This window comes from Equus asinus, chromosome 12, assembly GCF_041296235.1.
Source record: "Equus asinus isolate D_3611 breed Donkey chromosome 12, EquAss-T2T_v2, whole genome shotgun sequence".
NCBI classification, from domain to species: Eukaryota; Metazoa; Chordata; class Mammalia; order Perissodactyla; family Equidae; genus Equus; species Equus asinus.
In genome coordinates this window covers 51,154,079-51,178,493 of record NC_091801.1, presented here as the reverse complement: position 1 = coordinate 51,178,493, position 24,415 = coordinate 51,154,079, and the positions used below count along the sequence as shown (strand labels likewise).

General features: G+C 35.6%; 1 protein-coding gene across 1 annotated transcript in view; it reads right to left on the bottom strand.

Annotated features, from left to right (window-relative positions):
- Nucleotides 1–205: 205 nt before the first annotated feature.
- The window catches only part of DCAF13 (DDB1 and CUL4 associated factor 13), a 30,454-nt gene continuing 6,244 nt past the window's right edge, over nt 206–24,415 (bottom strand). The window contains exons 4-11 of the mRNA XM_014827363.3: nt 20,731–20,820; nt 18,848–19,003; nt 15,531–15,608; nt 12,294–12,376; nt 8,316–8,480; nt 3,291–3,426; nt 1,954–2,117; nt 206–1,076 (exon numbers count right to left, since the gene is read on the bottom strand). Of these exons, the coding sequence (XP_014682849.1) occupies nt 989–1,076; nt 1,954–2,117; nt 3,291–3,426; nt 8,316–8,480; nt 12,294–12,376; nt 15,531–15,608; nt 18,848–19,003; nt 20,731–20,820 (960 nt within the window). The 3' untranslated portion in view covers nt 206–988. The remainder of the gene's footprint in view (nt 1,077–1,953; nt 2,118–3,290; nt 3,427–8,315; nt 8,481–12,293; nt 12,377–15,530; nt 15,609–18,847; nt 19,004–20,730; nt 20,821–24,415) is intronic.

Below are 24,415 nucleotides of genomic sequence, written 5' to 3'. Positions count from 1 at the left end.
ACTGATCTCTTCTTAGCCTTAAGAAAACTATAATGAAATAACAGAACTAACACACAGCTTAAGAAATAACCTTAACAAGAGTTTTAGTCTCCTGTGGATCCCACTCTGACTGTACCCTCCCCCCACTCTCCAGATTTTGATCTTTATCATCCATGTGCATTTCTTTACATTTTCACTACAAATATACATATTCTTGAAGGACACATTTTTTCTTTGGATTTTTAAAATCTTTTCTTTAATGAAGAATGTCCTAAAATTTAGGTTTATATATATACATATATGTAAATAATAGAATCTACTAAGCTGATGATTTTAAAAAACAAAAACCAAACTTGCGTCATGCAGAACTATTTACAATTTAGTGAAATTGAAGAGAAATTATTTAGCAGAAATGGATCAAAGCTATAATGCTGAGAAAAAGGATGTTTTATTATCTTCACTTGACCATAAATTAAAATTACCATTATTTATAAAAGTTATATAAATGCAGGCTGATCATCTTTAAAGTCTCAAAAAGCCAAATATAAATAGAACCCCCAAAATAAATACAATTAAAAAAAGTTCTGGCATAATTTATCTACATGCTATGTGATATCCTGGGAAGAACCACTGCAACGATTATCCAAAGTAACATCAAAGGCAGCAGAAGAGATGCTTGGTCTTAAATGTAAATCCAAAGGTACAGTGTCTACAACGACAGTGCAGAGCAGAAGTAGAGCTGCAACTTCTAACAGCAAAAAAAATAAGCTTGTTTGCAAATACTGTATTCGTCAATGAAATAAGAAAGCAGATCAGGATAAAACGATGGATAGTCTCATCAACTAGGCCACCTTATTTCAAGACAATTTTTCAGGTAGCAAAAATGAACAACAATAAAGCTCTATACATATGACCGAACTGTTTATTATGCTAGAGCCAGTACTTTTAGAGTTTACAAATTAAAATGTAACAAATAATTATACATCAGCATTGGTAGGAATATCAAATATTATTTCACAACTGCCACTATGTGTTTCTTCTTCTCTGACACAATTGGCACAGATCCAGGCTTGCTATGTTTGAGACGATTCACTTCCCTAGAAATAAAACAAAATACACAAGATATAAGTAAGTTTACGAGAAATCATCTTAGCCAAAGAAAACTTTTTGGGAAAAATCACAAAGCATTTTCTTTCACTGGAAAACCACCAACTGAAAAAAAAGGCTTTCACAATGTGATTAGGTAAAAAGTAGCTAGAAATCAACTTTTGTTACTTTATTTAATAGCTTCTTCTCTTATCACATATCAATGTCCTTTACTAAGTTTAAAAACCTGCCACAGTGACTCAACCCCCTATCTTCCCAGAGGCAGCAAAATAATAACCGTTTATATAGTCTAATTAAAAAAAAAAAGAGCCCTGTTTTAGAATTTCTATAATACTTCGCATGAATTCAAGGATTGCAAAGGGAATATTTTGCAGGAAAACGGTGGTGGCAGTGGTGGGGAGCTCTGCTTCAGAGCAAAAAGGTTAGATTCCAAATGTTATGATGAAGCATATTAGAAAAATTTTTATTTAAGAAACGTGCACGAGTTCTTTGCATTCTTTAATTTGGAAAGCACACAATACTTTCTTAATTCCAGCCACATTAGAAATCATTTTTCAAACATTATCTATTCACAATAGTTTTTTTAGTATGAACAGAAGCATTTTCCTGTTTTGATACATCATTTTCACTGTTTGCCCTTTAAATATATTCTAATGGAAATTTTCACAATCTTAAATGATCACTGCTCCCCTTTTATCAGGAAAAAGAAAAAAGCCCAGAGAAGTCTTCAAAAATACCTCTAATGGTGACAACAGCACATAAACTATTCCCTTGAAAGGCAGGTTTTTTGTTTGCTTGTTTTTGGTGAGCTGAGAGAGGGAAGTTAGAAAAGAGTACTGAGATAGAGTCAAATGCCCCAAAACATACTTCCGCCGACGAGCTTCTCTCATGATGCGCTGTTCCTGAATCTGGCTATAGATAGACTTAGGGAGATGTCGGTGTCGAGCGATACGTTTTATATGAGGATGATGCTGAAATTTCTCCTTCAACTTCTGGTTATAATCTTTGGCTGCTTTTTCTCGTGATGTAAGCTGAAAAAGTGCATTTTGATATTTTAATGAATGGTGTGTTCTTTGTTTTGCTGCAGCATAACAAAGCTAGGAAGCACCCTTTCCCTCCCAAACTAAACTTTTATGACACGTGGCCAAATGTCATTCTACCCCTTACAAGGTTATGTTAGTAATAGCAGCTCTGCGAGCACTGAATTTCCTTTTAGGCAGCACGCCTACAATGTAGATGATGCCACCAAGTGAAGAACAGCAGTGCTGAGGGAGCAGGGCTATGTGGACCCCTGGGCTGGACCTTCCCCAGGCATAAATAACAAAGAGAAAGCACCTAAACTATTCACTTGAACTTTTATTCTGTGAAAGTAATTACCGAAACAGAAAAGAAAAAGTGTTCAACTCCGTAACTACTAGGCTTTGTGTAACAAATGTTAAGGATGATGTGATTTAGAAGAACATTTAATGATGAACTGAAACCCAGACATAGTGTAATGCTTAGCAATCATTAAACCTGAAATAGAATTGTCTTTAATTACTGTTTATCATCTTGATTTTCCTACTGAGGCTAAGTAGAAAATACCTCAAACTAAGCCTTTCCTTCCTAAATTTAATATTTGTTTCCGATACACTCTATAAGTTTATTAAAGAAAACATGAGACATTCAGAAAAACATCAAGAACAAAACAAAAATCAACCATAATTCCACAACTCAGAGGTAGCCAGCCAATGATACTATTTGTTATATCTTCATGGAACCTTTCATAAAGTCTGAAGCTTTCTGTATTTTTGTTAAAGGTAAGTGTTTCACTGTCTTTGATATTAAAAGACTTCACAGGGACATGCAGCCTTTGATCTGCCTGATTACTATTCCTGTGACAGAAGAAATAGGCATTCTGAGTTCTAAGTTTCTAGTCCCTACATCTTCTCTCCTCCCTACTTGAAGGAAAACACAAAGAATCAAGAAGGTTCAAATATTATCAAACTCTGAATTAACAAAGGCCTCTGAAGGTGTCTATGACACAAAAAAAGTCAATCTAAATATAGCCATGTCTGTTTTGTTGCATCTTTTTTTCTATCACAACTATGCCAATTTTATCAAAATACCTAAAGCACTTCAAATAAATCCTCTTTACAATAGAATGATATCCAATAAAATTAGAAACTAGCTTTTTGACAATGAAACAAAATGGGGTCTCTTACCACACCCAGTTTTTCAGAAGCGTTAGCTTTCCACAGACGAATGTTCATTTCATCAGAGCCACACATTATGTACTTGCTGTCAGAGGTCCATTTTACACAGATAACATGTTGCATTCTCTTTGTGTGATAGACTTCCCTAAAGAAGAGGAATTAAAGTTAAAACCCTTTGGATTTTGGTACAGATTTTCTTTAACGACTGCCTATCAAGTATGAGGATGCCATTTTTAGTTTTAAGAGAGTTTAAAAGAGAAATTCAAATTCATTTAAATATATTTGTATTGAACCAAATCAACAAGATGCTATGCTAAGTGCTGGGGAATTAAAAAAATTCCTGCTCTCAGAGAAGTTACAATCCAGTAAGAAAAACAATATAAATATACTAAGCCCAGAAAAGTTCACAAATAACTGAGGTCATATAGTACAAATAAAATATGCTGAAGCTGCAGTAATTTTGTAACAATAAGAAATGGATTGCTTTTAATAAGCCTTCCCCCTCCAAATCAATTCAGGTCAACCACCACACTTTTCTTTTTCATTTTACTGGAAAATAAAATAAATGCAATGGCATTCAAAGATTCAAAGAGGACATCCCCATATGTTGACTCTAATGACTGAGTTCTGTTTTGTTCAAATTGTTTAAAAAGGTTAATTAATTGAAGTGAGAGTTAATGATTTACATGTGTGAAGAGAAAGGGAAGGCTATAGAAGGTTCTGATGAGTTAAGAATCATTTAATAAATGGAGATGTCAAATATCATACCTACTTGGAAAGGCTGAGAAACACGCTAAGTGAATTCACAGAAGATACTATATTGGGAAGTGTTAAGAGCATTAAAAAGCAAGGGAAAAGATAAGGTCAGAAAAAATAAAAAGAGGAGACTTCTGGAGAAATAAATTTTCCGTATCTGGATTAAATGATTCGAAATGCAGACTGCTTGAGGGAAAGAAAACAAACTCCACAAACTCTGCCCACTAACAGCAAACCCACAGATGACGACCAAATCAAAGAGGATTTGCATCTACAGAACAAATCTCTGAAGGACACTCACAAAACCAGGCTTTTACGCTGTTTCTAATACATATGTTTTGAGCTCTTGAATGAACATGTAGATAAATCATGAGAAATTTATTTCTAAAAGGAAGATGCTTAGAAATACCCTGTTAAAATGAAAAGCAGATGAGACAAAGACTGCTTTTTCTTTTCCTCTCAATGCTCTGCTTTTCATGCCTCAATTCTTATAATCTCTACCTACGTAAAGACCTCTTTTTTCCCATAGCAACATAACAAATTTAAATACTAGGAAATTCAATCAGGCTTTGGTAACCATTAAAAATCACCTGTTCATGTATTAAACCCATCAAACCCAACAGATTAGTCACTTAAACAACTCAGAATCTTCCTTAATGGTAAACTACGCAGAGCTCTAACCTTCTAGATACATTTATGCTTACACGAGTGATGGCTACATAAAGTTCACTACAAGTTATACTATTTGGAGATAAATACATCTTAAATCTTAAATTCTTTATATACATAGTCAAAATAAACTAACTGTTCCATGTGAATGCAATTTATTTACTTGTTTGCTTAGTAAATATTGAATGAAATCCCAACAGCTTACTTTCAAATACTGATTTAACGGTAGTTTTTAAAAATCTACTCAAAATTTACTTTAAAAATAGACTTTAACCATTTTAAGGTCTTTCAAAGGAAAACATTTTTAAACTACAGATCAATCAAAGCACTGTCTACGTTATTTGATGTTTGTAATGATAGGAAACTCGAGCAGACCACAGAAACAAACCAGAACTAGCTTTCAAGCTGATGAAGGCAAAGGTCAGAGGGAACACACTTATATCTAAACCCAAAGGGCAGTAACACATTAAGATCGTCATTACAAACCTCCAAATGACGCCAGGAGATAATTCCCCAGAAATGGGGTGTAAGAACTCCTCACTTCATACAATTCTGGAATAAATTTGAGCTTTTTAGCTAGACTTGCATTAAGTTGCCCACATTGGCTTTGGAATAATTCAGCTTGAACTAATCTGCTGGGCCCTTGAGAACACAGGTGCCTAAACATTCCATTTCTCTTAATCTTTATTTGTTTTTTTCCCATTCTTTGTGTCTGCTTCTGTATCATGTTAGAAAAGTATTGTCCTACTACCTTTGAAGGTTCTACTGCCAAGAAATGATGGAGGGCCACATTCTCTTGATTCTTAATATTTCCCAGAGAGGTGAGAAGAATAGAAACTATCAGCCTTGACTTGGGCATGACTCAATAACCCCAACCATTCATGACGGGCGAATATCAAGTTAGTTGCAACAGCCAAACAGGAATCAGCACCAGGAGTTCTACAGTGGAGATGATGGAATGAAGATCTAAGTCATCAGAACACTCCAGTCAGTATGCTTTTGATTTAAACACCTTTTAAAGATTTTACTTTTTTTTATTTTCCTTTTTCTCCCCAAAGCCCCCTGGTACATAGTTGTATATTCTTCATTGTGGGTCCTTCTAGTTGTGATATGTGGGACGCTGCCTCAGCGTGGTTTGATGAGCAGTGCCATGTCTGCGCCCAGGATTCGAACCAACGAAACACTGGGCCGCCTGCAGCAGAGCGCGCGAATTTAACCACTCAGCCACGGGGCCAGCCCTAAACACCTTTTAAATCAGATACACAGTGATGATAATTATTTGCTAGCAATTAATGAAGGTTTAGGAATTTACAGTGCTTCTTCACATTAGAGGGCAGAAAGATGCAACTATCACAAGTAAAAACACCAAAGAGTCAGACAGACAGACTGGCTATGACCAAAAATGGTATTGATAAGTTGACTGACTCTAAGGAAGAGGCTCTGTCTGAAATCTTCTGGTTGTGAATACAGGGCTGGGACAGGGGTGAGGCAAATGAAGTGCCTACAGCATAAACTTTAAGGAGGCACTCACTCTCATGGTGGTGCAGATGCAGGGTTGGCATTTGCACAACCTTGAGATGAATAACTCCTTGAATTTCGCACCCTAGGCACCTCACTTAGAGGCACCCCAGTCCTGGCCCTGTGGAACAGAAAGCCAGTGAGTCAGGAGAAGGACACGATGTGCCTTTGAAAGCAAACATCATTCTGTGAGAAGGTCCAGAAACCTTCAGCACTGTAGAAGCCAGGCTAGTTATCATTCAGAGTAATGATCAAAATTCTCATCATTGCACTAAACTGGTGAGATTTCTCCACCCTGTTGTACTTACACCACCCAACTGTATGTTCTCTAGATTTTTATTTTATTTTATTTTATTTTTCCTTTTTCTCTCCAAAGCGCCCCAGTACATAGCTGTATATTCTTCACTGTGGATCCTTCTAGTTGTGGCATGTGGGACGCTGCCTCAGCGTGGTTTGATGAGCAGCCCCATGTCCGCACCCAGGATTCAAACCAACGAAACACTGGGCCGCCTGCAGCAGAGAGCGCGAACTTAACCACTCAGCCATGGGACCTGCCCCTCTAGATCTTTTTTTAAGTGAAGAAAGGGTCCCAGAAAATTTCCCTGTTACCATCAATCTTTATGAAGCTGGGTAAACTGCTTTACCAGCTCCACACTGTTGTTGTCTAGCACAGACCATCACCTCCCACCCTCAGTATATAGGTTCTCTGTTCTTTCCTTTCCCTGATTGTACTCACTTGTCTCCTTTCCTTTTCTACTACCACCAATCATTCCCTGTTATCTTTCACCAAATCCATCTTCTCCCCAATGAACTATACTTCCATCAAGTAAGACCATGCCATTCAATTAAGTATGCGTAGATATATGCATATGCATGCATGTGTTGTTCACATATATTTATATTGTATTTTAGTTTTACAGGAAAACTTCCTCAGTTTACTTGGATTTGCTTTGAATATGCTTCCAGGAACACATATGATGCCTTACTAAGGAACAAGAAGAATGCGTATGAAAATCTTCTGTAAACCATAGTACAATATACAAGGGGCTATATCTTACACAAGAATTAGGTTTTAAAGTCAGCCTGTAAAGTAAAAAATCAAATGCAATCAAAATTACCCTGAAAACCTTAAAATGCCAGTTTTCGGTAAACCACCTCAATAGAATTATAGATGATATAATACTATATAGATATATAACATTCAATAACGTATAAGACGTAGTAGAGAGCCAAGCTGTACAAAACACACGTCTTAAACACTAGAATTACACTCAATGTGCTTATAGAATGAGAGACACAGAAAAAGAGAATGGGACAGCTGATTAAACGGTCCTGACAATTTAAACTGTTATTTTTCTAATCTTTGCCTTAGTGTATAAGAGCTGAATTTGAATAAGAAATAACAAATGTAAGGTATTATTGTTATTAATTGCTCTTAAATTATATTAGGGTAAAATTTAAGTTCTTCATTATCAAATTAAAAGTTTACCATATTTTAGAGCAGTGAAAATACTCTATGAAATTATCATGATGGATACATGTCATTATATATTTGTTCAAACCCATAAAACATACAGTACCAAGAGTGAACCCTAAGGTAAACTGGATTTTGGGTGATTATGATGTGTCAATGCTGGTTCCTCTTTGCCAATAAATGTACCATTCTGGTGAGTGATGTTGATAAGTGGAGAGGCTATGCATGTGTAGGTGCAGATATATGGGAAATCTCTGTACCTTCCTCTCAATTTTGTTGTAAACCTGAAACTGTCCTAAAAAAATAGTCTTTATTAAAAAAGGTTTACTATAAAACACTTAAAAATAATTCTAAAATAAAAGGTTTTTCCCCAAGGCAAACACTAAAATTTTTTATCAATGAACTATATAAAGATAATATCCTGTTCAGTGAAAGAAACTGCCCAGTAGGCTGATGTTTTGCCCCTAGATGATACAGTAGAAGTTGGTACTCAAGTCACAATGCCTGGGTGTGAGCCCATCATATACACACAACCAAACAACCTTTCAAAAAAGATAATCATGATCAAAACAAGGAAAAATCAAATAAAAACAAATGGTTTACTGGTAGTAACATACCTGCTTCTACCTTTGTCCACAGGAAAGATGCGAATAGATTTATCAAAACTAGCAGACACAAACTCTTTCCCGGTGGGAGAGTAATCCACATCAAGCACGGCAGACACATGATCCATATGTACCATTACAGGAGTGTCCAGTGCACGCATATCAAAAGTATACAAGCTGTAAAAGGAGTTTTAATTATTTGGTACAAATTTCTACAAAGAAGTACCGGCAGTACTAAAACACTAGTGAAAGTAAGACCACTGGCTAAGTAACGCACATGTAAATAAACAGCTCAATTCTTTACATGGCAGGTAGGGGACAGGGAAAAATATCAACAGCTTTTATTATTCCTTAAGATTACACTCACATACCTTCATCCTTATAAATCTCATTGTTAGAAAATGTGGAAATTTCAGAAAAGTACAAAGAGTACAAAACTCACCTTTAATTCCACTTCCCAGAGGAAGTCAGTTAGTGCAGTGTAATTATCTCTAATCTTTTCACCATGCTATTTAAATACATACTTTTAATAAAATTGAGATAATACTGTATAAAGCTCTGTATTCTGCTATCTCATGTAGCATGAGTATTTATCCATTAAATAATCTTTCAAAATATTTTAATGGCTACATTTAAATATAAATTAACAACTTAGAATTTCTTTAAATAAAATTATTCATTAATAAAAAATTGGAAACTTTATAATTATAAATAATTGTTAAATGAAATTGATATTTGAATTTTTGACATTTAATCTTTAATTGAGCAGGACAGATTCAATTAGATCTGGAGAGATTCTTACACGTAGGATTATTAAGTCCAAAGGCACGAGCATTTTTAAGGCTTTTGAATTGACAAATCATTTCCAACAAAGTTGCACTAATTTATACTCCCATTAGTGATATATAACAGTGAGCATAGCTTTTCAAAGGGTGTACTAAAATTAGAAAACTATACTTTGTGCACAGCTGGTAAAGATAACAACTTCAAGATTTTCAAGGTTTAAAAATTCTTAATCAACAGTCAAAAGAATAGTGCTTCAAATGATCCAACACGGACAGTGGACAATAGTAACAAAACATTACTGGGATGAAGTTCCCAACATCAAAACACGTCAGGATGATAGAAATAGTGAGAAAAAGTTTGAGGAGAAACAGGATATCTACATAATTTTAAAGTACCTCCTGAAGGACGTGTATTAATTACAAAATGAAAAAACTAACTTTAAGTGGAGAAACCTTGCAGATACCACTTTAACTAAGTGATCAAGGTTAACATCATCAGTAATAAAACATGTTGACGTCATGTACCAGATCTGATGTGTCAAAAAGGACTTATCAGTTCTGTGGTATTTTTGCCAAAAATGCATAACTTCAATCTAATAATACGAAAATGTCACTTAAGCCCAAATTAAGGGCAGTTTACAAAATAATTAACAAGTTAAATCCTTTCCAAAAGTGCTAAGGTCATGAAAGACAAGGGAAGACTGAGGAACAGTCACAGACTGAGCAAACTAAGGAGACATCACAATCAAATGCAACGTGGGATCCTGCATTGGATCCTAGAACAGAAAAAGAACATTAGCGGAAAGACTGGTGATGGAATAAAGTCTGTGGTTTAGCTAACAGTAGTGTACCAATGTTAATTTCTTGGTTTTGCTAATTAAACTTTCGTTATGTAAGACATTAACATTAGGGGAAGTTGGCTGACAGGTACTATTTTCGCAGCTTTTTAGTAAGCCTAAAATTATTTCAAAATAAAACGTTTAAAAAAGTAACACTTCAAAAAGAGTATTTTTTAATACTATTACTACAAAAGGTCACTGATGCTAATGATAAAATACCCCAAACACCACGAAATTCTCATCAAGAGAGAACTCACTCTTCTTTCTAAAAATCTTCCAACATACCACAGGACTCTCAGCCAAGGCCATACTGATCTTTGAGGTTAAATCTCTGACTTGACAACTGCTTTATAGTCCCTCTCTAGAGCACTGGTTCTCAACTAGGTTTGTTTTGTTTTTTAAGAATCTGGGGGGTTTTGGGGTTTTTTGGAGAGAAAAATTCACCCTCAGCTAACATCTGCTGCCAATCCTCTTCTCTTTTTCTCCTCTCCAAAGCCCTAGTACATGGTTGTATATTCTAGTTGTAAGCCATTCTAGTTCTTCTACGTAAGTTGCTGTCACAGCATGGCTACTGACAGATGAGTGGTGTGGTTCTGCAGCCAGGAACCACAGCTGGGCTGCTGAAGCGGAGCACACCAAACTTTAACCACTAGGCCATCAGGTCTAGCTCTAAAAATCTGGTTTTTTAATACAGTGTTTTAATTTCTACATGAGAATAAGTTTAAAAATTTATTCCAATTCCAAGCTAATCAAGCCATCTGGATGGAAAATGTTTACATAAACAAAGTTTCAACAGAGGATTTTTTAGGGATCATCTATTCCAACTCTCTTACAGATAATGAAACTATGGCACAGAGCTAGTTCACATGACTTGTCCAAATTTCTACAGTAGTTACTGGCTGGGTCAAGACTTGAACTTGTGTTTCTAATTCATAATGATTAGACTATTTAAAGGCTAATAAAAGAAGGAAAATATTAAAAATATAGAAAAAGGATACCACAGCAAGATCACTTTCAAGTAAGAATAATTATGGCACTCTATCTAATCGTTACTCCTTATAAAAGACATGCTCTTTGTTTCAGGTGTCATATGTAATTCTTCCCAAGGCAAGAAACGAGAAACTCCAGAGATACTGTAAGAAAAGATATCTTGCCAAAATAGATAATTAGAACAAACTTCAGAAACCTTAATAAGGTTGGTCAGCAGGACATTCTTTTATTGCCTTTAACTTGAATAAGTCCATTTCATTTCAAAATGTCAATAAAGGCTAAAAGGGTTTCAATTATTTTGGCTTGGTACTGCTAGTTAATGAGAATCCAACTGAGCTTCTTTCTAGTACAGAAAGTCATAATAGATGTTTCTAGTTGGTACCACTAAAACATCATGTAATAAATCCTATTTCTGAGCTAATTTATACTTTCATAAATAGCAGTGGAACACAGAAGTTAGATACAGAAGATATAAAGTTCAATCCAACAACAAACTTCTACCTTCTCAAAAAAACGTGTACTAAGAATCTACTATATGCATAGCACTATAATAAATGCTTTGGATAAAAGAAGATGAATATGACACTATTTCCTCACTAGATTAAAACTTCCTGCTTCAACAGCCTCATCTTTAAACACGGGATGACATATATGTCCTATCCACCTTAAAGGGATACGGAAAAGATAAAACAAGACAGCCAATGTGAAAAGCAATATATAAGGAATCATAAAACTCCACTGAGGTCAAGAACATAAGGTTGCTAAGTCACCTTTAAGTGGAGTCACAGAATAATATATTGTAAATATTAAGGTAAAGATTGAAACTCATTTTTTCTTTTGTCTTACTGAAGTAAGAGTGATACTGATAACATGACTATCAGCCAGCTGAAGAGCTACAAATTTTGAAGGCAGATATTTTTAGTTTCTATTAAAATACGTATGGTTCAGTCATTATTTATAGGTCTACATCAGAGATCAGCCAACTTTTTCTGTAAAGGGCCAGATAATAAACATTTTCAGCTTTGTGGGTCATACGGTCTCTGCTGCAGCTGCTCAACTCAGGCATCATAGCACAAAAGCAGCCATATTCAACACATAAACAAGTGTGGCTATATTCCAATACAATTTTACAAACACAGGCAGCAGACAGGATTTGGTCCATGGGTCATAGTTTCCTGGTCTATATTATTTTGAAAACTGAGAATACTCTTCTGAGAAGCTCTTCTCCAATTTGGAAAACATTTTTTTCAGCAAAACAAATGACAGTTTTCTAACATATATGAAGGAATACTACCTAGGTAAATATATTTCATTAGTAAGACTTATACAATTGAGCCATTTCTGATAGAATAGGTTTTAAAAAGAGGGAAACTTACTTGTAATCTTCATTTGCTGCAGTAAAAATGAAAGCTTCCATAGGGTTCCAACAAATTGTATTTGTTCTCATATCTAAGATGACCTGATAAAAGAAGCATACACTAACCCATTACTACGAAATTAACTCCCTTTAAAATGAATAAATTTCCCACTTCATTTCCTTTCCTTCTTTTTTCATTAATTTAAGCAAATATTTAGTAAACAACTATCATGTGCAGAGTACTCCACCTGGTGAACAGGAAAAGAAAATCAATAATTGTTTCCTGAATACAGAGGCAGAGTGGTAAATATTGAAAAATATAAAAGTGCTTAATAAATGGTCCCTTGACCTCGAATAACATAGTTTAGTCAGGAAAATGAGACATATATAAGAAAAGTTAAAATATAAACAATGAAGCAGTAAATGATTAAGTATCAAATTAGGGGCAAAATTAATGGTGAGCTTAGGGTTAACAGAGAGAAGAAAGATTTCAAAAGACAAGCATGATTTCAGCTGACCTGTAAAGGACCAGTGTATTATGGTGTTTATCAAAAAGAACATTTTGGTACCATGTCTTCTCAGATAAGGGAAACAAAAGAAAAAATAAACAAGTGGGAGGGCATCAGACTAAAGAGCTTCTGTAAGGCAAAAGAAACTAGAATCAAAACAAAGAGACAATCCACCAATTGAGAGAAAATATTTGCAAATCAAAAATTTGACCAGGGGTTAATCTCCATAATATATAAGGAACTCACACAACTGAATGATAAAAAACAAACAACTCGATCAAAAAATGGGCAGAGGATATGAACAGACATTTTTCCAAAGAAGCTATACAGATGGCCAATAAACACATGAAAAGATGTTCAACATCACTAATCATCAGGAAATGAAAATCAAAACTACACTAAGATACCACTTGACGCCTACTAAAAGGGCTATAATCACCTAAGACAAAAAATAACAAACGTTAGAGAGGCTGTGGAGAAAAGGGAACCCTCATACACTGCCGGAGGGAATGCAAACTGGTGCAGCCACTACGGAAAACAGTATGGAGATTCCTCAAAAAACTAAAAATAGAACTACCATGTGACCCAGCTATCCCACTACTGGGTCTCTACACAAACTACTTGAAACCAACAATCCAAAGTAACATGTGTACCCCTATATTCATTGCAGCACTATTCACATTAGCCAAGACATGGAAGCAACCCAAGTGCCCATCGACTGATGACTGGACAAAGAAGATGTGGTACACTACTCAGCCACAAAAAAAGGCAAATTCATCCCATTTGCAACAACATGGAAGGACCTGGCGGGAATTATGCTAAGCGAAATAAGCCAGACTGAGAAAGACAGACACCAGATAATTTCACTCATATGTGGAATATAAACAAGTACTGGGACAAAGAAGACAATTCAGTGGTTACCAGAGTAAGGGGGAGTAGAGAGTGGGCATGGGGGAGGGGGGCAGGGGAGCATTTATGTGTTGACAGTCAAGAAATAACGTACAACTGAAATCTCACATTGATGTAAACTCAATTAAATTATGAACTCAATTAAAAAAAAAGGAACATTTTGGGTAGGATAGTCTTTTGTTGTGTGTGACTGTCCACTGTAGGATGTTTAGACTCTCAGGCACCTGCCCATTAAATGCCAGTACTTGTCTCTAAAACGCCCTGCCCACATTCCCAAAAATACACTTGGTGGGAGAAGACAACCCCTGATTGACAACCACTATATTGAGGGAAGAAAAGATAGAAGAAACACTGACAGTCTAGTAGACAGAACAAAGAAATAATAAAAAATAGCATCTCTGCATCCATCTAGGTGACTTGCGTGTGATAAACCATACTTAAATGTGACCTCACTGACTGAAACAAATAAATAAATGTAATACAAATTGGGACCAGATTTTGGAGGGCCTTGAAAGTCAGGCAGGTTACAATTCTTTTCTTCACCCTAAAAGTAATGGAGTGTCATTAAAAATTGAGAACGGAGGGGTGGAGGGGCCAGAAACTATTATTTATTAAACTAGTACTTCATGTTAGCATTCTGCTAAATGCTTAAAGTATCATGTTGAATTCTCCCCAATGTGCTGCAAGGTAGTTATTAATTCACCATTGACAGGAGAAATACAAATTAGGTTACCTGCTTCAAGTCTAACATTGAAGTTCACATAGGATCCTCCCACTATGATCACATGAATGAGTGTGATAATCTTTCCAAAGTATTATCATAAACTGGAAAGATTATCCCATTTATCTAGTTCAAACTTCAGTGAATATACTCTGCTTCTAATATTTCTGAATTTATTACATGTTATTTGATTTAGAAACAACAAAAATATTAAAAGCATTTCTTTCACATGTGGACTATGACCATAGACTTGTGGTACATGAATGATGTCTAGCCCTTTCTGTACTCAGAATTCTAACACTCGAAATCAACTTTATACTCTTTTCTTTATAATGGTACTCCTCTCTTTACCAACAATATTTCTCTCCCTCTTTAGAGTCAGCTGAAAGCGCTATTAGCTTTCCTATGTAAGTCCTGGAATGACTGCCTTAGAACTATTGGGAAATCCGTCACCTTGAACAGCATAGTGTTTGTCTAAACAAAACGTCAAACTAGTACCCATCAGCACAGAACTAAACAAATAAAGCTGCTTATGTGAATAAGTTACAAAACTTTCCAGAATAAAATACTGTACATGTCATATGATAATCACGAGGCCTGAAATAATGGAATGCAACACAATCATAGGTCACTTAATAATGGGGATACATTCTGAGACAAGTATCAGGCAATTTCATCGTTGTGCAAACATCACAGAGTGCACTTACACAAACCTAGATGGCACAGCCTACTACGTACCTAGGCTATATGGTACCAATTTTATGGGACCACTGCCGTATATGCAGTCAATTGTCAACTGAAACACCTTTATGCAGCGCATGACTATACTTTTAATTCAAAAACTTTCAATTCAATAAGTACTAACTAGATGCCTAAAATTTACTGGCATTATGAAAGACACAAAGACGACTACATACAGTACCTAGTGGAAACGTAAAGGTCTCTAAAAAGCACCAAGGAGCTGAGAGAAGGCCACTGTGATCACTTTGGGTTCTAAGAATATCTCCATGAAAAAAAATTTAATTCTGAAAAAACATGTGCTCCATATTTTCAGTCACTTGATTTACAAAGGACTGAATCAACAATTGTACAAAGCAGAAGAGAAATTGAAACTCACCTTTTTCAGAGGAGTAGCTTGCCTCATATCATACAGCACTATATTCCTGTCAGAAGCACAACTTCCCAAGAGAAATGTCTAAAAATAAGTATAAGAATCACAAGTTAAAAGCCAGGCTTGGCAGCAAACCATGTCCACTCAGTGAACAAATGATTTAATTACCCTTAATGTTTATGTTTAAGATGCAAAGGTATGACTTAAAATCCATTTTAAGAGGGTACAATGAATCACAACCTCAGCAACCTAGGTCAAGCATTTTCATTGTTAAATCCCCATGGGCATATTTTAGATGCCAGTGACAACAATGTACAGATAATTGTGTTCTATTTATAACAGAATATACTTTACTTCACCATTTTTCAACTCAGACCTGTTTTCTGTTTTTCAGTATTATAAATATCACTTTAATAAACACTTTCATACATTTTTCTCTTCTTTTTCCAAGGATAAAATTTCAGTAGTGGCATTACCAAATCGGAAAGTGTGAACAAATTTGTGGCCTTTGCTATCCAGGGCTAACTGTTTTCCAAAGAGCTGTACCAATATACCCTGCAATGTGGGAATATGCCAATTTTACTGCAACTGAGCGGCATTAGGTAGCACCATTTAAAAGTTACTATCTGTATGGCAATATTTCCTAATTATAGAAACTGTTACTTTATTAGTAGTTAAACATTTCTTCCTGTTTATTAACTCTGTATAAATTAGGCCTGCTTTTTGTCTAACAGCTTTAAGATGTTTCAAATATTTATTTGTAAAGTCAGTTATAAATGGGCACGGTACTCACATAACCCTTGGCATTACTTGAAAATAAGCCCTCTAGCTACCAGCGGGGCCCTGAATCCCACCCTTTGTAGCACCGTTTCTCCTCACTCTTGGTTCCTGACTCTAACTCTTGGCTTCTCCCTACTAATTACTTCCTACTGCAAATATAGGAGGAACAAGAAGAGTTATCTACTAAGTAGCTGTATGGCCAGCTAACTCTTGTGTGAACACACGTGTACAAAGTTCAAATAAAACATCATCCAGCTAACACTACAACTGTGATCTCTTCTCAGTCCTTTCCAACACTTTCCTTTTGGAATCACTTCCTGACACTTTCCCCTAGTTAGTGACTCCTCTCAACCTTTCTTAGTTTCTCATTATGTCACCTCAAGGTCTGACCAGGTTCCATTTCTAAAAATAAAGACTTTGATCTGAGCAAAGCAAAAAATTCTACATAGACTGAAAGCTGACTTTTCACACTAAAAAATGTGGCAATGCTCAGCATAAACTTTTGGCTTTATCAGAATTCTAGGCTTCAATATTTTAACAGAAAATTAATTATTAATGATTAGAGGAGACAAATACACTCCATTTGTTCACAGCAACACACCCTTTCTATTAAGTTTAACACAGGATAAGAGATATACGCACCATTTGTTTTTACCACTAAGTCAGTTCCTAAGGTTAAAAAAAAACAGCTGAACAAATACAGTTGTTACACAGGCAAATCTGAAAAACTTGGTCTCTTGGTCATCACTAATCATTAACTATTATTTTAAAATTGGCCATCAGTGCTTTTGACACAGGTATCATCAAAATAGAGAAGCAAAAGATTTTGTTTATTCCTCAGAGAGGTAGGAATAAATATCTGTTCCTTCTGTTTTGTTTTTAAATAGTAATAACATCATCATCTTAAATTTGGGTAGCACCTTTTAAAAATATGCACATATATTATCACATTTCACACTCACAACAAACCTATGAAGTACACTGAAAGACATAATTAATCTCATTTTAAAAATAAACAAATACAGAGAGAAAGTGTGACTTGTATAAGGTCAAAGGCATGTGCAAAGGCACACTGGCAGGAAATACAGTTCCAGCTTAGCTCCACACCAAGGAGGACATAAAATGTTCCCACAAAGCGCTTGTTTGTAGCCTAGCGTCACCTTGGCCCAGCGCTGCAAAGCCGGCTTGCCCTTTCATGCCTCACCTTACTCTGACAACCAAGGGGGACACAGGGAAAGGAGATGGAGGATGGAGTGAGGAAGATATAGTAGAGATAGATACTCCAGACCAGGGATCAGCACACTTCTTCCATAAAGGGACTGAGACTAAGTATTTTAGACTTTGAGGGCCATATGGTCTCTATAGTGTTTACTCAACTCTAAAGTTGTAGTGCAAAGGCAGCTACCAACAATACGTAGCAAAAGGCCACAGCTGTGTTCCAGGAAAACTTTACTTATAAAAACCAGGCAGTGGGCTCACAGCGGTAGTTTGCCAACCCCTGCTCTAGACCTGCAGCCTCTCCCAGAAGTGTGTATGCAGGAGTGTGCTGGGGGCAGGAAGGGGGTCTTCTGACTGACTTCTCAGCAGGGCCACAAGGCCAAGCTTACACGGCACTGCAGCACAGATGTTCCAATACACCCCACTATTTCTATACCCTGCTCCTTTGGCCTTTCTTCCCTCCGTTTATCAGCTTAGGTCTGAGAGCATAAAACTTGCATAGCAAGACTTTCTTTTATACCATCTAACATGATACTCTCCTAATAACTTCCAAAATCAGCAAAATCTAAAAGCAGCAAAATTACCCTTTCTTTCTGCAGGAAAAGACATCCTTATGGAGTCTTCTGAGCAATGAGTTCACCTATCATTATTAAAAAAAGAAAAAGATCAGGGAAAGATCTGGAGGTCAAGGGCTAGCTTAGCCTTTGGGGCAGCCTCCTTTCCTAAGTTCAGACCTAAATAAATGATAACTAGTGGCCAATCTCCAACTCTCCCCTTAGACTTGGAAAGAATTAGGAATCACAATTCAGACTTCTGAGCAAAGAAAAACGTAACTGTAACTAATTATCATGTGGTACAATAATAATCATGCATATTATTATGAAGCATTGGTGCCCCTGTCACTTACAAATAACTAGAGAAAACAATGCTCAGTGATCCTTTTGACCTCCAGGAGAGTTAAGAAAAATTAACTTTTTCCTAAAGATACAATGATGTAATCTGAGGAACATGAGTGTTGAAGGCACGAGTAAAACTGAAGTTTCACAGCACAGTGTTTGCTTCAATTCCACCCCCAGGAGCACATGCCCACACCCTCCTCTAACGGTGCTTAACACTGGAATATGCGACTAAACTGTGGGCAAGTACGTCGAGATTTGACCAAGGGTATCAGAACTCAGATATAATTTGGAAAACTGACCAAATGCCAGAACACCATTAAAACTCAGAAAATTCTTATATCACATTCAAAAGTTTCCTAAACAGAACTGAAGTTATTAAATAATAAGGAAACAATAAGCAGAAAATATTTCAAAAAGGAACATTACCTCAATTGGGTTAAATTTAACACTACTTATACTGTCAAATCCCCAGGTCATTGAACATATAGGATTGGTTCTTTGTTCATCCCAAATGTCTACTTGCTGTCCACATGTGGCAAAAACAGCTTCTTTCCAGTGATGATCAATTCCTGTGTACACTGTCTTTGAAAGCAAAGAGGTTGTTATAGACGGGTCTTTTCATTACTATTTCAAATCTACAGGATGATATTTCAAATATATTTATCTCCATTCTCATTTTTTTTTGAAAAAAATCTCATTCACAAAGAAACTTCTTTGAAGCCGTTTCTTAAAGGAGAAAACAGCACTATAACGAGTGATGTTTCTTATTACACACTGTGGGAATAAAGAAAAATGGTAACATGGGATGCATTTAATTAAGTCTGAATACATGTCATTGAAGTAATTTTTATTTTTATTTTGTATGTTGTTATTTTTTTTGGTGAGGGAGATTGGCTATAGATGTTAGCTCAGAGCCAATCTTCCTCTATTTTGTATGTAGGATGCCACCCACGGCTTGATGAGCAGTCTCCACCAGGGATCCAAACCCACGAAACCCAGGCTGCTGAAGCAGAGTGCGCGAACTTAACCACTATGTCACCGGGCCAGCCCATGACGTAATTTTTAAATCATCATTGGGTAGTGAAGGATCTTGGAACCAACTAATGAAATGCAAAGGCAATTTCTAAAAACCTTCCTTCAACATTTAACACATGAAGTACTGATTCCCAGGGCAGAAACACAGATACTAACAACTGAATTAAAATTTAAAGGGAGAAATAAAATTGGTGAAGGCGATTGCTAATTTTGTTAAAAGCAACAAAATCTCATAAATTTGATATTATTCACTTAAAATACGTGATTAACCTATTTAGGTCCAGATTATAGTCTGCTTTTGTACCATACGATAAAAAAAATGTTTGCAAAGTAAATTAAAGGGAAATATTTAGCCAACACTTAAAGCTTTTAGGAGCTCTTAATGGCATCAGAAGGTTTCTAATTGTTTTCTATTCATGAAGGCAAGTCCTACAAACTTTTCCACAGTAAGAATTAATCACCAACACCACAGAGACAGAGGTAAGACTAAGTATCTCAAAAGTCTTTTGGAACACCTAGAGAAAACACATCTAAAAAAGACAAAACCAACTTTGCCTTAGGAATTACTAATTTTTTACCACCTGCAAATGATTTCCCTCTCATACTCATACCCCACCCTTTAAGAACATTTAGAATTTTTGAAACCCAAAAAAGCAGACCCTAAATATGTACTAACTATAATACTGAAATGAAAAAATGATTTGGAAAACGCATACATTTAAAGATTAAATCTAATTTTTGAATTTCGCTTAATATCAAAATGTAAGCAGTCTAAAGCATGGGTAGGCCAAACATTCTGATTTATACTTAAAATATAACTAAACCATATCATCTGATTTGCAGAATAATGTAAGAAACATATATGGGATTTATACAAAAAGCATCATCTTATTACATTTCTTCATTTCCTAAAGGATTCTTTCAAGAAAGAAATTCTGAGCTTTGTCTAAGATCTATGATGATAAAAGTCAGATAGAAGCCGAAGTGCTATTTTTTTCTAATGTTTTACCTTATAGACTTCTCCTCATGGCCTTGCTATAGGAAATGTTTTATTGCATCCTCTAGCTAAAAACAGAAATAGAACTCTATAACAATGAACAATGAAGAACTGTTCAAATTCTTTGGCTGCAAAAGACCTTAATTGCATTAAATATTGCTTAAATTAGGTCAATTATTACAACCTAAAATCTTTCTTTTTTACCTCTTTTATTGAAATTAAAATTATAAAATAATTTTAAGTAAAAGAGAAGAATCTTAATAGACAAAGTATGTACCTTTCCTAATATTGTATGCAATGGTTCTTCTTCTTCTCCAAAGCCTGGTCCATCCATTTTCCACTGCTTCACAGTTTTGTCATCACCGACCTAGAAATATTTATGATGATGATGATAAAGAACAACAGTTATAAATTATAAGCTTGCCAACATATACAAATTACCAACATCTCCAGCTTTAAAAATAACACATACTGTATTCTTCCAGGATCATATTTATTGATGCATTTATATCTTAGGTTGTTAAAGATTTATGACACACACATACAGTATATAAAATTAAAAATAAAAGAGTATGAGTAGAGCAAAAGAAGAATAAGAGTAGGAACAAATTTAGGTCATAAATATGGCAAAAAATGCTTATTACCATAAGTATAGCATTTCAAATTAAAGAGAAAAATGGATTGCAATACAATGGTATTGCAATATCAGGTTAATCATTTAGAAAGTTGAACCAATCGGACGTCTGGTATAAAAAATAAAATTCCAGATAATTTTAAATGTAAAAAATGAAATAAACATGAAAATATTAGAGGGAAGGCATTTTTATAATCGTGGCAAAGATAAAGTCCTTCTTTGCATGACACAAAACTCCAGAAACTATTAAGTTGGCGGTTTTCAGACTGTGAACTGCAGACCTCTGAAGGACCCTGAGAACTTTTCAGGGGTCCACAAGGTCAAAGCTATTTTCATAATGTTAGTAAAGACATCATTTGCCTTTTCACTGTGCTGACAGTTGCACAGATGGTAAAAAGGCCATGGTGGGTAGAACGGCTGGCACCTTAGCCCAAATCAAGGTGAGGTAACAAACTAGGGTCATTTAGACTTGGGAATGTGGCAGATGTGTTCCAAATATTAGGTGAAATAAGCTGCAAAACAATGCCTAATATAACCTGGTTTGGAGTTAAAAATATAAAATAATCATATACGTGATGCTGAACAATTGTATATATACCAAAACACTAGTTTTAACTGAAAGTAGAGTTACAGGATACATTAACCTTCTGTTTTTTGTACATTTCTATATTCTATCCACATTGACATTTTAAATAAAAATATTAACAAAGACATGTATTTATCTATGGGAGGAGTGTAAATTTAGCTCCTCTCTTGCAGCAAATTAAAAAAGAGAAACACTTCCCACAAAACAATTCACACTGCCCATGACATTAGAATAGATAAATGATTAGGAAAGAAGTTTTGATATTAAGGTCAGACAGGAATTTCTTCTGTTGAGAATGCTAATAAATAGAACCCTTAAGAACATATTTATAATAGACTAAAAGTATTAAACAGGGTTTTATCTTATTAACAACGCGGTGGCTGAGCTACTGGCATCAGACCAAAACAAAATTCTGGAAACACAATTCTACTGGGAGCCAGTAAGATGTAATCTAGGTACTGAGGTCTTGGCTGATCTGGCTTGACTCAATGAAATATGTCAATATTCTGGAAGACAGGATAAATCGTCATTGAGCACGCCCTCCCTGAAGACTCTTTCTTTCAATGAAGTGTCTGATAAATAGTGTCTGAAGCTCAAGACTGACCTTGCCTGTCAATGACTAAGCTGCTCTATACACTCTATTGAGTAGAAGCCTTAGTAGACCATCCATCCTGAGAAACGTTCAACAACGTTCCACAGAAATGAGGAGCCAAACAATATGTGCCTGGCTAGACTACCTCACCTCCAGACTGAGGAAGCCAAAGAACCTGATGGCACCACGAACTGGGATATCAGGAATACTATGAAATTTAGGTAATAAATGTTTATCTTTTCCAACATTGTATATTAAGTATTTTTTGAAACATTAAGTGCTGAAATTATGCCAACAAGTAGTTTTCACGTGTCTTATCTCTACTCATGCAAACATTACTTAAAAAATACCTGAAGAAAAGGAGAAATGAATAGTGAATACAAAACATTTTCAGCCTTCATTTATTATAAGCATTAAAAAAATAGTAAAACCTCTGGTTGGGATATAACCAGAAGAATAACCAACTGGAAGAAGTTTAGCTGTAGTCTGCTGCAACTTCCCACCCAATTCCTTCCACAACATACAATATACAGGGTCATGAGCTCGTCTGCACCCCTCTAGTGAGAAGCAACTAAATACTTTTGCAAAGTAGCCTACTTTGGTTTTTGACAGCAAATAGCTTTTTCCTGATATCAAAATCAAATCTTTTAACATTAACATCGATTCCTAATGCTCCTTTAGGAAACAACAAATAAGTCTATTTCCTTTTCTACATGACAATCTTTCAAATATTTAAAGGCGGCTATCAGGTCTCTCAGAAGTCATCCCTTCCCTTTATTATTCCCTTGCAGTCTGGCTTTTGCACCCAGCATGCTACACAACCGGTTCTTTAAAAAATCACTAGCAGTTCTTCTAGCCCTCTAGAGTTGAGTTTTCTCATTTCCTAGAGTGGGGGCATTCACCAAGGCTATTTTCCTGACAGCTCTGTATTTCTACATTTTCCCTCTCATTTTCCCCCAGTGATGCCACACAATGACTTCAATCATTCTGTACTGATGATGCTAAGTTTAGCTCTGACTTCCCTCCTGAGCCGCAGACTCTCACCTGTAAAGGTCCAATAGACATCTTCACTTGAATAGCCCATTGGCAGTCCCGCTCATCACACCATACCCTTCCCATTCCCACTCTCTCCTAAACTTGCTGATACTCCTGACTTCCTCATTTCTGTGATAGGAACCACTATCTTCCTAGGCACGCCTCAGTTGTCAAGCCTATCAAACCTCCAAAATGTTTTTAAACCTAAGAACTGCTTTCCACAATTTCACTCTCCAGTGTTGACTCTTATTACTGCTTATTCATATTATTAAAATAGCCTCCAAACTGATCACTTACTGCTGTCAAATTAATCGTCTCAAAGCACAGTTTAGATTCTGTCATTCCTGTTAAAAAACTTTCAATGCACTCGAACAGATATTTGTACACCAATGTTCATAGGAGAATTATTCACAAAAGTCAAAAGGTGGAAAAGAACTCAAAAGTCCATTGATAGCTGAATGCATAAACAAAATACGGAATATACATATGGATTATTATTCAGTCTCAAAAATGACAGAAATCCTGACACATGCTACAACCTGGATGAACCTTGAGAACACTATGCTAAGTAAAATAAGTCAGACACAAAAGGGTAAATATTACATGATTCCACTTCTATGGGTACCTACAATGGTCAAAATCCATAGAGACAGAAAGTAGGACAGTGGTTAACAGGGGCTGGGGGCAGAGGGGAGCAAGGAGTTACTGTACAATGGGTACAGAATTTCAGTTGGGAAGATGAAAAAGTTCTGGAGATGGATAGTAGTAATGGTTGCATAACAACGTGAACATGCTTAATGCCACTAAAATGTACATTTACAAATGGTTAGAAGGATAAATTTTATGTTATGTATATTTTACCACACATACACACACAAATCCTTCAATGATTTAATACTACCTAACAAATGAAGTACAAATTATTCATCCTTAGCACTGAAAATCCTTCAGAGTAAGCCAAAATACCTTTCTAGCCTCATTTTGCATTAATCCCACTTCTCAGTGTTCTATAAATATTAGTTCAATAATACGTTAAGTAATTTTTATAAAAAAATCAAAAAGTATCAGGAAAGCTAGATTACATAAAGAAAACTAGTACTTTTCAGGGTTTTAGT